Source organism: Macadamia integrifolia, unplaced genomic scaffold (assembly GCF_013358625.1).
Source record: "Macadamia integrifolia cultivar HAES 741 unplaced genomic scaffold, SCU_Mint_v3 scaffold_189A, whole genome shotgun sequence".
NCBI classification, from domain to species: Eukaryota; Viridiplantae; Streptophyta; class Magnoliopsida; order Proteales; family Proteaceae; genus Macadamia; species Macadamia integrifolia.
In genome coordinates, this window is record NW_024870635.1 from 332,707 (window position 1) to 347,401 (window position 14,695).

The 14,695-nt window shown below is 39.6% G+C and overlaps 1 protein-coding gene across 2 annotated transcripts in view; it reads right to left on the reverse strand.

Annotated features, from left to right (window-relative positions):
- Positions 1-503: 503 nt before the first annotated feature.
- LOC122071110 (sucrose transport protein SUC4-like) overlaps positions 504-14,695 on the reverse strand; it is a 26,169-nt gene continuing 11,977 nt past the window's right edge. The window contains exons 2-6 of one of the 2 annotated variants that reach the window (XM_042635391.1): positions 4,674-4,773; positions 4,028-4,436; positions 3,455-3,518; positions 3,320-3,363; positions 504-799 (exon numbers count right to left, since the gene is read on the reverse strand). In XM_042635391.1, the coding sequence (XP_042491325.1) occupies positions 641-799; positions 3,320-3,363; positions 3,455-3,518; positions 4,028-4,436; positions 4,674-4,773 (776 nt within the window). In that variant the 3' untranslated portion in view covers positions 504-640. Of the gene's footprint in view, positions 800-3,319; positions 3,364-3,454; positions 3,519-4,027; positions 4,774-14,695 lie in introns of both variants that reach the window. The other variant, XM_042635390.1, reaches the window with a different exon arrangement.

Here is a 14,695-nt window from a genome sequence, read left to right on the forward strand (position 1 = left end):
TGAAGCATTGTATTGTTGTTAGCATTAATGTGTTTATGAAAATACCCCAATGGGTGTGCTGGTATTAATTTATCATATCTGGGTCACTCGTCTTGTGGTATGGCATTGTCATTTGCTAGCAACCATTTCCCATGGGTTTCCAAAATTTCATGGGACGTAGAAATTTGTGAAAGTGGGCATCAAGACTCCAAGCTCCTCCACCCACTTTTCTGATTGTAATTGGATGGATGGGTAAAGGCAACGCAGAACCTGAGACCCCAAGTTGCAACACAGAACCTTCCAATTAAGTGATCAATCACTAGAACAATTAAAAAATCCATTTGCCATGTCTCGGACTTTCTGTTATTGGTATGTAGCAGAACTTTGGTTGATCTTTGCAACCCCCAGCGCATCGGACGGTTGGAAGCACCGGGGCATACACCCCAAGGGCCTCCCAACCATTCAATTCGGGTTGGGGGGACTGGTTCACTTCGGTGGATGTCGTTGCTGGAGGGGATGTGGGATCCAAATAAATGAAATACTTTATTCATCAGTAGAAGAAATAATACTATTTACAATTTTTTTGTTCCACTATCTGTACAGTTCTGCTAATCGTATTGATGACAATATAAATTAAAAGAAAAAAATACAAAATAATACCTTACACTAGGACGCTATGCTTCTGAACATACAATCTAGGAAGAGCCAATATGGCTATAAGTCCACTTGCAAAAACGGCAACTGCTGCCACAGCGAAGGATGGTGAATTTCCACCACCAAATAGCTGATCCAACGGCCCGCTTCCCACAGATACAAGTACCTGATCTCAAACACCAGACACACATCACTTCAACAGCTCCAAACTAGAAGCTGCATACTGAACAATAGTGACAATAATAAATGGGAGAGGTTTTAATGCACGGATCGCAGATGTATAAGGAGGGACGGGTTATGATGTGTCAAATAGGGGGGGTGTTAGGTCATTTCGCCCCCTATTGTCCAATGGCAAAGTTTTGTGCTTAACCGAGCATGGTGCACAGCTGTGGACGAAACCATTTGCCATAATAAATTAAGAAACCTTCAACACAGAATATAGAAGATTAATAACAAAAGCATCCTCTACAAGTTCTCCCTCAAATATGCAGTCATTATGTTCCCAGAAGGTGAGAAAACCGTATAACAACTCAGCCTTATCCCAACTTGATGAGGTCAGCTACATGGATCCAATCAAAGACCACAAAAGAAAAAGTAGAAGTAAAAGAGGAAGAACATAAACACAACCAAAATCAGTAAAATCTCACATAAACGGGGTCGGCTACGCGGATTCTTACCCTCCAATCAGATCTATTTGAAGTCATACTTGGGACTATACCTACCCCTAGCTCTTTTAGCTCTTTCAATTTAAATCAGCTCACTCTTTACTAGAACAACTCAGGCCTCCGTTACACATGACCATACCACCTCAAATGACTTTCTAGGAGCTTATCATGAATCGGGGTAACACCCAAATCAGCTCTAATATAATCATTCCTTATTTTATCCTTCTTAATTTTGTTGCACATCCATCTTAGCATCATCCTATCTACTACACATAGCTTATCGACATGACACTTCTTAACTGCCCAACATACTGCCTCATACATCATAGCCAGCATAACAATTGTCCTATAGAACTATCCTTTATAAACTTCAAAGGAATACATCGGTTACACAACACCCCAGATACACCTCTTCACTTCATCCCACTTTAATCCTTTGTGAAACATCAACCTCTATATCACCTTATTTACTTGTGACTGACCCTAGATACCTAAAATAGTAGCTTTGTGGTACCTCTCTCCTCAATCTTAACCATTTCATTATCCATCGTAGTGTGACTAAAGTTACACATCATATACTCCATCTTCTTTCTACTTATCTTAAAACTTCTAGATTCTAAGGTTGATCTCCATAACTCCAGCTTAGCGTTAACATCAATTTTTGTCTCAATAAGTGCAAACAAATAAGGGCTTAAAGGCAGATCCTTGATTTAGCCCAATTGTAACTGGGAATTCATTACTTTGCCCTCCCACGGTTCTCACACTAGTCACCATGTCCTCATATATATATCTCTAATTATATCTACATATTTACTCGATACTCTTCTCTTCTCTAGTATCTGCCAAATTAGCCCTCTAGGTATCATAGGCTTAATCTAGGTCGATAAAGACCGTAAGGAAATCCTCCTTGCAAGCTCTATATCTTTCTATAAGCCTTCTGAGTAAATAAATAGCTTATGCCGTGGATCTACCTGGCATAAAACCAAATTGGGTCTCCGACATAGTAGTTTCTCTTCTCAAGTGAGCTTTAATAATCTTCTCTCACAATTTCATAGTATGACTCATTAGTTTTATGCCTCTATAGTTATTGCATCTTTGAATATCACCTTTATTTTGTATATCGGAACTACGGTGCTTCTCCTCAAATCATCTGGCATTTTCCTTGTGTGCAAATAAAGGATTATTCTACTGTACCTATTTCTGGCTGGTCCAATGTACAAGGTGACTGCTCCATATTATTTCCCGCTGATAAGATAAATGCCCTATGTTAGAAAGTTCAGGTTCATAAGAGTTGACACCTTTGACAGTAGTAGAGGCATCTCTTACTAGAGAGTATCATGCAGAAGATGAAAGATTCAAAGTGCAAGGTCTTCCTTATGTACTAAAGGAGTGTTGTTTTTAACTGCAAAGAAGATAAAATAAGAACGCTGATGTCTGGAAAGTACAAGATCAACCACTTGCAGCTTATGCAAACTTGACCTCCAAATCATGGTTCTTGGGCCCACCATCCTAGCGATCCAAGGAAAGATTTCTATGTCAAAATCTGGGTTTACCAAATGAAAACTACTCTGATTGTTAAAATGGTAGAGAATAAATTCCAAGTGAGAACATGTATCGGTCTACCCTTGGCCAATCGGATCTCTTCAGCAGAACCATTGTCATGGTTCACACCAACTTTCATGTCTGGGTGACAAAGGTGTGGCATGACAGTGAGAGTGTATCTCCTTCTAGTCATTGAATTCTGACAAGACTCTTATTAGTGAAAAAAAATCAAATGCAGCTGACAGAAAAACAATGTTAATTTTGCAAGTTCCAGTAAAAGTTACCCTTCAACATATAGAAAAGCATTAATTGTCATTAAAAGAAAACACTACTTGTATACTTGCAACCAAATGAATACGCCAGATTATTTCTAGTAGGAAAATAAGTTGATGTCATGTTGCTTAATGGAATAAAGCCTTGACAAGTATAAAAGGCAGTGGTCCATGAACTAAAAGAAAACATAACAGACCAGGAATTACCTGTGGGATCACAATAGCTATATTGAGAATACCCATTGACAAGCCTGCAATATCCCAACACCCAATAATGACAAAAACAGTTTTTCAACCTCACCTCAATAAAAAAATAAATAAATAAATGCAAGAAATAAAAACCTTGGCCAAGTCCCAAAGACTCTATGCGTGTGGCAATCATTGCATAAGGAACACTGTATGTAACCTGCAAGAACACATTTAAAAGAGCACAAAAGAAGCAGTTAAACAAATATATTAGACACAGCCAGGAAACAGAAGGATACTTAGCTTAAAATGTCTGCATATCGGACATCCACTCAATCTATCTCTTTTGCACACGAGAAAAGGTCAGATCCCATCCTTTGGTACACATTCTAGGTACATCCCCACCTAGGAGATCTCCCAGACTGAACAACACGGGATTGAATTTACATTGCCATAGAATACATGGACGTATTTTAGACCATTAATATGCTTTCCCTGAGCATCCGATTGAATGATACAAGTATTGAGATAACCAGAAAGACAAAGTTTTGGGCCAAGAACATCTCAAAGCCCAAAAAAAATATCAGGTAAGATGTTCTACACCAACATTACAGCCTAAATGTGGCACAGTGGAGGTCAGATATGCATAATTGATTGGATGCATAACCCTTTTTTTTCCTCATGAGAAATTGAAAATAGACCTAATGTGAAAGAAAATGGGCAACTTACTGCTAATGGAGCACCAAGAACTGTAAAAACAACAAGCGCAGCAATTACAATGCCTTCAGGTGGAAGATCATCTCTGGTGTACTCTATGTTGGCCGCCAAATGAGAAATAATGAGCATTGTTATGAAACACAGAGACATTAGAATATTTGAAATCCCCCAGACAAGGCCAGCTCCCCATTTCTTGCAGAGTTTCTCCATGACAACAGAAGTCAATCCCAGAACAACAGAATTCAGCATGAGTCCAAATGAACCCATTCTAACTCCCATATGATAATTTTTTCCTTCATTTGGCTTCCCTCTATAAATCTCTCTGCCCATCCAATCAGTATCAAAGAGAAGAAATGGAAACCATCCAATCCATGTGAGAGCAGTAACAATCAGGATTATCCAAATAGGCCTTGTAAGGTACCTAAAAGTTCCAAACAATTCCCAAATAAACGCTTCTTGGGCATGGTAGGACTCATCTGGCCTTTCACCAGCAGTGTGTGCAAATCTATTGCTAGAACTTAGCGGCAGTTCATGGGCTGCAGAGATGCTCACATACGTGGTGAACAAAATAACAACAATGGCAATAAAAAAAGCACATTTAAGATTGGCACAGTTAATGCTGCATGCAGAGGTAACTGTGAAGGGAAATATGGTGTACCAGCCACTGTAGGACCCAGTCGCATAGCCAAGGACATTGCCAACTGCCATGAACAGTGAGTAATATGCATTTGCTATGCGAGTCCTCCTCTGATCCTTCCCTAAAATTAACAATTTACAAAAAAGATAAGGTAAGTTATGTTCTGTTATCATAATCTTCATTTTTTGCCAAGGGTGAACTGGTGAAGCAAATAATGGTGCATATTTTGGGATATGATGTAAAAGATGTTTTCTCAAATGAGATATGGAAAACATAACCAGATACATTATTTGATTTTGTGCTTCCTAGAAAGATAGTTAATTTGATTTTGTGCTTTCGAGAAAGATCGTTAAATGTTGCTTTAACTCAAAACCATAGTTGTCACGGCAAGGCAACCCAAGGCGCTGGAGAGGGTCCAAAATCAAGGTGCCTTGACAACTATGCTCCAAACCGCCAAGCCTTCTCTTTGTTTACTTGCAAAGCATGAGTAACCAACCATTAGCCACCTGGGGGTGGTAGATGATACTTGCAATCTCATAACAGGAACAACAGGACATATGGCCACATAAGTGTCAGCAATGACCATTTGAAGTGTCTGCCAAGATCTTGCAGTTCAAAAATCACCTAACAGGATGATTCCTACTGTCTTGATTTATTACATTCTATCAAATAATAAAAAATAAAAAAAAAAGGTTGTTGGAATCATTCTAACAGGTTGTTTTTTTAACACAGGAGATTTCCTAGTCAAAGGCAAATGCATCAAATGTAGAGGCTGAAACTTGCATTATAGCAGCATGACCAAATGGAGGGTGGTCTACGATCACAAACGTAGGCAACAAGCAAGGGCCGGACTATATATACAATGGCTAGCACACCCTTTAGACTTAAGTATAGCGCAGTAGCACTGTAGTTCTCTTTGCGGATAAAGTAAGGTGTTTTCCCTTATAGAGTCAGTATAAGGGCTTCGCATACTAAGAAAGAATAAGTAAGCTAAAGCCACAGGAACAGGGACAAATCCAGATGACCCACGTCTTAGATCCTTCAATTGTTTACCTTGAATTGATGGATCTCTATCCATCCCGTTAACCGTGAACCAGCCCCAGTCGATCTTATCAAGGAAATTCCAGTTCCTGTGGCTTAACCCTCCATTTCTTGGAGACCAAGACCCTGGAGGTCAAGGCAGAGGCTGAGCCGGAAGAAGCACCAATGTGAAAATGGGAACGCAAATAGAAAATATGAAGGAAAGAAAAGAGGTTGAACCCACATTGAATGAGCAGATCGATGAGACGAGAAGACAGCGGATGAGCAATTTGAAGGATCGACTATGAGAAAGAAAATAAGAATAGCGCACTTCCTGCTACTTCGCTGGGCTTTACCTGACCTCAGGTGGACGTGGGCTTCTATAAGAGAATGAGAAGCTCTCAACACAAGAAAACGCGAACCGCACGAAGCCCAACCGAGTTCATTTTCTGCCACCACTAGCCAGCTGCTGGGGAAACACAGCCCAATCCCCTCTCTGGAAATAGGAGTGGGGTTAATCCTTATGCCTCACCAAGAACAGTAAACATCACCAAATATGGTGAAGTGTCAACATATATACTAAATGCCACCACACACACAAAACTAAAGTCTTAGGAGTCCCCCTCAAGCTAGAGCATTAGATATCACCTATGCCCACCTTGGAACAACTTGCAGGAAAAGTTAGACGAAACAATGCTTTAGTATACATATCACCGAGTTGATTCAACATTCATATAAGGCACAAATGGAGTAGAAATCAGTTTCCTCATTATTGCATCCTTCACAAAGTGCCAATCGACCTCAACATGCTTGGTCCTCTTGTGAAAAACTGGATTTCTAGCAATGTAGATGGCCAGTTGATTATCACAAAACATATTTATGGGTTTAGTAATTGGATACCCAAGCTTGAACCACATTAACTAGCTAGAGTATGAATACTCAACCTTATCACTAGGCCTCGTTACAGTAGTCTGCTTTTACTTCTCCAAGTAACAAGGTTACCACCAATAAATGTAAAATAGCTTGTGGTAGATTTTCTATCACCTTTAGCACCAACCCAGTCTACATCAGAGTATCCAACCAAATCAGCATGATTAGTAGGTCTATAAATAAGACCCTTCGTTGGAGTTGGAGCACCTAAAGGAATCTTAAAATCCGACAAGTAGTCTCCCAGTGAACCCTCTTGGGTGATTCCATAAACCAACTTACGACACCAATAACAAAAGATATGTAAAGTCAAGTAACAGTAAGATAATGCGTTTACTCACAAGTTTCTTGTACTGATGCTTATCTAAAAGCTCCTCATCATCATCTGCTTAAAACTTCAATCCATAGGCATATCAATAGGATTAGATGTGAGCATACTAGTCTCAAACAAAAGATTCAACACATACTTCCTCTAAGAAATGCTAATACCCTTCCTACTCCAAGCACTTCAATCCCAAGAAAGTACCTGAGGGCACCTAAATCTTTCACTCGAAAATGCCAATGCAAATAAGATTTCACCTCCACAATACCAAAATCATTCATTACCAGATATAATCATGTCAACAACATACACAATCGACACGATCACGAGTCCCAACAACGAACAAAAACTAAATGGTAAGAATAACACTGTGCGAATCCACATCGGGTAACAATAAAACTAAACTTATCAAACCAGGCTTTGGGAGACTGTTGCAGCCCGTAAATCCCCTTATGTAACTTGCATGCTTTCCCAACATTCTCCTCTTGAGCAACATATCTAGGAGGTTTCTCCATGTACACTTACGCAAATCACTATATAAAAAGGAATTTCTAATATCTAAATGACAAGATGGTTAATCAAAATTAACTAGCAAAGAAATAAGCACCTGAACAGAATTCAAACATGCAACTGGCAAAAAGGTCGCAAAATAATCAACATCATAGGTTTGAGAGTACCCTTTAGCAACCAAACGGGCCTTAAGCCATCCAACAGAGCCATTAGGGTTATATTTAATGATAGTATACCCCCAGTGACACTTACACCAGATCCTTACCTGGAGGTAAATTTACCAAAGACCATGTCTGGTGAGAAATTAAAGCATCCATCTCCACATCCACAACTGACCTCCATCCAGAATGAGACAATGCCTCATGGTAAGTGTTAGGAATGGTATGAGTGATAATGATAGAGCAAAAACTATGTAAAGAAGATGGTAATGAGAAATGCATACAAACTTTTCAATAGGATATGCAACCATAAAATTTTTACTACAAGAGTAGGTACCTTTGCGAAGTGCCACTGGAAAGTCTAGCGGGAAGAATGAGGAACCAGGAGCATTAAGGACAGAATCAAAACATGTAAAGGACAGAAGAAGAATTGCATCTGGCAGTGATGTCTTATGCCACACTGATAAAACTTTAGTCAGGCTTGTTGAGGAGGATTATTCGAAGTGTCAACGAGAGGAATCAATCTAGAAATAGGAGGGGACTAGAAAATGTCAGTTGCAAAATCTTGACCCTCAATAGAATAATATGGTGTGTTTTCAAAGAAAACAACATCAACACTTCCAAATTGTTGGTGAATAACAAAACCATAACAACGATAACCCTTTGGAGTGCGAGAATACCAAGGAAAATACAATTAATGCACAAGGAGGTAATTTATCAACACCCGATCGTAAAATATGAACAAAAAAATATACCTGAAAACAGAAGGTGGTAAGGAAAATAACGGTGAGTTAGTAAAACCAACACCAACGGGGGATTTATTATTTAAAATAGATGAAAGCATGCAGTTAAAACAGCATCCCCCAAAAAAATCTTTGGATAATTAGAATGAGCAACTTCTAATAAGTGTCCATTATTTCGCTCAACGACAATGTTTAGTTGAGGGGTATAGGTGCAACAAGTTTGATGGTATCATACCGTGCTCAGAACAAAAGGAAGAAATAGCAGTTTGGGTCAACTCCAAAGCATTATCCAAACATATTTAATAGAAGCATTAAATTGAGTTTATATTTCATTATAAAAAATTACAAAGACAGATAATATTCTGAACGATCTTTCAATAAGTACAGCCAAGTCAGATGAGAGTGATCATCATTCGTCAACAAAAGAAACAAAATACCTAAAACCAGATCTACTTTGAACAGGACAAGCACCCCAAATATCAGAGAGCACCAAAGAAAATAATGATGTACTTCTAGATTCACTACAAGGAGGAAAGATGAATGATGATGCTTCCAAACTCACAAGCTTCACATTCAAGGCAAGACATTGACTTACAACCAAAGTTGGTTGAAACTTGGACAATGGCGAACGACTTAAATGAGGATGCAACTGAAGAGGAGAAACACCACTAAAGTAGTAGCAGCAGTGGTAGAAGAAGAAGCATCACCGTCGAGATGGTACATCCCATTCTTCTCCTGCCCTCCACCAATTTTCTTCTTTGTCTGAAGAATCTAGAGAACAAAATGAGCAGCAGAAGTAGTAACAAAACAGTTGAGTAATTTTGTGAGAGTGACTAATAAAGAAATAATCTAAAGTGTAGCTGGGGTACATGTAGAACTAAGGGTGAAAAAATGAAACCAAAACCAAATACCAAAACCGAAAACAAGCCAAACGGAACCGAATCAAATAAATTCGATTCAAATTAGGATTGAGTACATGAGTATTTAATTCGGTTTGGTTCGGTTATGATTTTAATTCAGGAACCGTCAGTTTGAACAGAAACCGAATTACCCACTTAACTACCAAAACCCTAAATCACTATTCACTAAATCCCAATCCCTTTTAAGCTTCGACAGATAACTTGACTCTCGCTCTTCGTCTCTCCCAACACTAAATCCCTAATCTCTCATCATCCTCGGTTCCTCCAGCCTCTCCAACACTAACGTCGATGCCCTTTTGCTGGTCCATCTCAAATACATGGTGTTTTCTGTCATGGACGGTTTCACAAAACAGTAGAGAGAGAGAGAGAGAGAGAGAGAGAGAGAGAGAGAGAGAGAGAGTAAAACCTCGGAGTTGTTTGCATAAAGACGATTGAAGTCCAATAGAGGAGAAGCAAGAAGCAAATATTTCATCTCCCCATGATTATTCTCCATTTCTTCACAATTGCTTTTTTTTTATTTTTGGGCAACACGTTGATTGAGCTTAGTTTTGTTTCTAAGAAGTAGGTTTTTAAAAACTATTGCCTTTTCTCCTTTTTTTTTGTAATCTGTGGCTTTGACCTTAGCCATTTGAGTCCATCAATGATCAATCACGTTCTTTCTACGTTTTTAAGTTTTCTTCTCTATGCTTTTCACTAGAATGGGTAAAATTCTTTGGTCTGGCTTAAAGTTAAAACCCTAATAATGCACAAGAAATCGACCATTTGATCGAGACACCCATGGTTTCAAGAACTAGAAACCCAATTGTATAACCGAATTGCATAACCGAAAAGTGAAACAGTTTGCAAAACCGAATTGAAACATTGTTGCAGAACCGAATTGGAATAGAATCCGAACCGAACCAAATGGTTCGGTCTGAGTATCAAAATCTAGAATTGACTCAGTTCTCGGTTTCAATTTTGGTTCACACCATCACCCCTTTGAACCAAACTGAAACCAACTGAAAAACCAAAATCGAGCCAATTGACAAGCAGAAGCTTATATAGAACAAAGGGATAAAGACAGAGAGACAGTAGGTGAGACTACACCATGGCCAGTCATTTCAGTAGACGACCCATTAGCAAGGATGACTTGCGAGTGATGAGGGGTATAAAAGGAAGAAAACGTATTAGGCTCACCAGTAGTATAGTTAGATGCACCAGAATAAATGTCATAATAAATAAAGATGAGGTGGTAAGAAGTGCGATTGTATCTGAATGGGCAAGTGTAGCAATAGATGCAGAGGTGGATGACTCAGGTTTTTGGACAAGCTTCCTTAACAGAGTGATCCGGTCATCACATGTTAAGGATAGGACAAGTGCACCACCTTGTATGAGCGCATACATCTACTACCTAGTGTACTACCTGACCTTGTACTACTTTTGTTATTTATTTCCCTTTGTACTATGCTCATATAATATAAATAAAGAGGACCTCTATCATATCTAACAAGCCAATCTAGTCTCTCAATCCTTTCTTCTCAACTTCACGAGACAATGAGCATAAAGAACTAGCTCTAGACGAAGTAGCCTTATTAGCGTGTTGCCATATGACACCACATTAGTACTCCCATTAGACATTGCCGTATTGGCCAACTGTTTGGCCCACTTTAGCTTACCAAAATTTCCCAACAAGTGTCAACATATGATTAGGCATACATATGTGCACTACAGTACAATCTAATATCTCAACTGTCCACCACATCCACGTCCTCCCCCTGAACCACAACCTCTTCCAAGATAGCTGCCACCAATAACAAGTTAACAACAAATGTAGAGCTTTCCTTAGAAGACAACATGTTGGATACAACAAAAGGCTCATTCATAAAAAGCACTTTCTCCCTAGCAAGTAGTTGTTTGTTTAACCCCGATAATGCAACGGGTTCGTATCGGGTGGGGAGCTTTCCTATTCAGATCTAGGAGAACAAAAATAAATACGAGAGGGAATGAATGGTTACCGTAATTAAAGCTCCTCCTCCCGATAATATTTCTTCCTCACTTGAGCAACAACAACAATTGATTCCGTTCAACGCTTTGAAACTTCAATCCATGTTCAAAGAAGGAGAGTTATTCACCAAGAAATTAGGGTTTCACAAAAGCCAATTTCACTTTCAGTCACATGCTCACAAGGGAGAGAGAGAGAGAGAGAGAGAGAAAGAGAGGAGAGCTCCAAAAAATGTGTGGAGCTCTCTCCCCTTACCCTTTTATAATAAAATGATGCCTTTTAGGGTCCCTTCCTTTGGTCCAATCTTTGTTTCCAAAACAAAGAATTCCAAATCTTAGTGGTAGAGAACATTTTCTGAATTGAACAACTGCTTTGCTTCTGAAGTGGGAAGAGGTAGAATCTAAAAGGGATTGATATCTCTTAATTATGGCAATAATATAATCCAATTATAATTTACAATCATAAATAAAACGATAATTAACCAATTAATATTCCAAAAAATTGTCACATGTACAATTAAACTCTTTAATTTGCATATAAGACCTACTTATCTAATATCCCATAATGAGTTATAGGATAAAGAATTTAATACTATCAAATCTTAACTCATTGAGTCATTGTACATGTCTATATCAAAGATTTTGAGACAATGATTAGACGCCAAAACACATTTTAAACAAACTTCAATAAATAAATATTATTTTTCATATTAGAAAATAATCTTTGTAAACAATTTACAAAAACAACATTGTTGACAATTTCTTTTATTAACAATGCAAAACCACGTGTCCAATGTACCGACATATAGTCTGTAGGACATCAACCATTGGTTTACCAAAACATGTGATACAAGTATACAACATTGCAACAAATAGAATCTCTCAGGTCAACGGTCAAGTGACGGGTAAGAATCACCTCCTCACACAACTAGCAATAGCACATGCGAGATTCTTACCAGATTGATGCAGATCCAGGTTCCAAAAACTGAAATCGGATCACTTATGGGCCTACAAAAGAACAAATAATTCACCTTAAGCAAACGAGGGGCAATATCCTCATTTCTGGTACAATTTAGAACCCTTTTAGAGTGAAATTGCTGAATGGGGACAGATCTGGAATTAGTCCTAAAGGGAAAAGTTCAGTTCAGGAAATAATATGGTGATGGGCTTAAACTGAAATAAAGTTTAAATGCAAGGGTTCTACCATAAAACAAGAGATGGGGGTATAATGAGAAATAGAAGAGTAAAATAAAAGACTAGAAGAATCATCGAAGAGGAAAAGGAAAAGGAAAAGGGCTATCGTCTACTTCCTCATAACCAGTGAGAACCAGGAAAGGGAACTCGATGGCAGCTCTTGCAATCAGACTGAATCGACCCAGGAATTCCAAGATAAAGAGTCGCCTAGGCCTGCTGAGTTGATCCAAACCAGTACAGTTCAAGGATTCAAGCAATACTTGGAATATAAAGTTCACAAACTTGGAACCAGCAATAGTTGCAGGTATGGTCTGCAACTGACTTCAGCTCTTGTGATTACTGGGTTCTTTAGAGAGCAATGGACAAGGGTATAGATCGCAGGCAGGGGCTTCACCTTCGGCCACAACCTCAAGGCGAATGAAACCCTATCAAAGGAGATCGACCTTCTTCCTTGACTGCAAGTGTCGCCCAGAACAGGGTAAGGAACAGAAACCAGAAAATAATAAAGAAGAGGAAGTAGGAGAAAGGAAGAAGAAGAGAAGATCAGGGACAGAGATAAACTATTAGATTAGAAAGGGGAAAGAAGAGGGCAGCCATGGTTTCACACCCAAAAATCTCAGTCAAGTTTTAATTCTTCAAATTCTAAATTCTTCTCCATTACGTGGCTATATAAAGAAAAGAGGAAATTACACTCCCCTCCCCTGAACTATGGCCTATTATCAAGTTCCTCCCGCGTACTTTCATAAATACCAAACCCCTCCCCTCTAGTTTGAAGATTCTTTCAATCGTACCCCCTCCGTTAGATAACCCTATTAAGTGATGATGTCATCATTCAAACATGTACTTTTATACCGAAATTACCCTTCCAAGCCTTAAGCCCTAAAAGGCTAAACAGAACCTCCTTCATCGCGATTTGCCCCTTCTTCGTCACTGCGCTCCGCCTTCATCACTAGCAGTTCCTTCGGAGGTAGTACTAGTAGAACTGGAGCGTTTGGGACGACGATAATTGGAGTAATTTTCAACCAAGAGGTCGAGAACATGCTCGGCTTTCTTCATCTTGTTAACGAAGGTGTGCATAGCAGAGTCCTTAGAACGGATGTTAGAGGCAATCATCTGCTTGGCATCTTGGAGATCGAGGATTTCTTAGAGTTGGGCAACGGCCTCAAAGAGTTGGGTCTGGAGAGTGTTGAAGAGGGCGAGTATTTCTTTGGTGGTGGATGGAGAGGATGATGAGTCATTGTGCTGGGGCAAATTCTGGGAAGGGAGGAAGGTAGGGAGAGATCCACGGTAGCAGGCGAGCCACATCGATCGGTTCGGCGAGACTTCAAAGAGTTTGGCAGCGAATGAGGCCATCTGGAGGAGGATGGTTTGAGCTCAGGAGAGAGGAGGGAGGAGGGGGAGAAGAGCTGAAGAAGTGGTGGTGGTAGTTAATGTGGGGGTTGTTGATGAAGTCTGCTGCTGTTTTTTATTTTATTATATTATTAATTTTAAAGAAAGAATCACCCTTTTTCAAAGTGGGAGATACAGACCTCTATTCCCCATACAATACATAGTTACATACATAAACCCTCACAACTGAAGTAAAATCAGCCAAATGGATTGGATTTCTCCTTTTTATAATGTTTCTTTTGAAAATAAGTAAAGAAGAACGAGAATGATTAACATAATGATCTCAGATAGAGTCTCTTATTTCCTCCGATTAGTTTGGTCGTCGCCCTCTTCGTCCTCATCCTCATACACATCAAAAACGTCGTTGTCTTCTATTTCGTTGTTTGTAATTTCTTCGTCGCAATCAAACTCATCGTCGTCATCGTCTTCACTAATGTCAGGTCGTCCATGGGCGTATCCACGTGACTGATCGGCCGGAGATGGAAATTGAGGAATTAATGGATCATAGAATGCAGGTGCAAGCTTGATTTTAAAGCTGTCCGACGAGGCAGCGATCGGTCGGTGACAGAGAATGGGCTATCCAGATGAGGCCGCCACCAGCCTCAACATCCTCGAAGCAATGGCTGCCGATGACCTCTCTCTCTCTCTCTCTCTCTCTCTCTCTCTCTCTCTCTCTCTCTCTCTCTCTCTCTCTCTCTCGCTAGCACGCAAGGAGCAAACGTAGGATCTGCTGCTGTTGTTGCTGTTGCTGTTGCTATTGTTGTTGATGATAAGGAACGAAGTTCTGGTGTTGAGGGGTTTGTGAGGACAGTTTAGGGGTGGCCTGGTTTGAGAGAGACGGTGAATTAGAGTTTGTGAGGCCAAGCCTCTCTCGGAGACA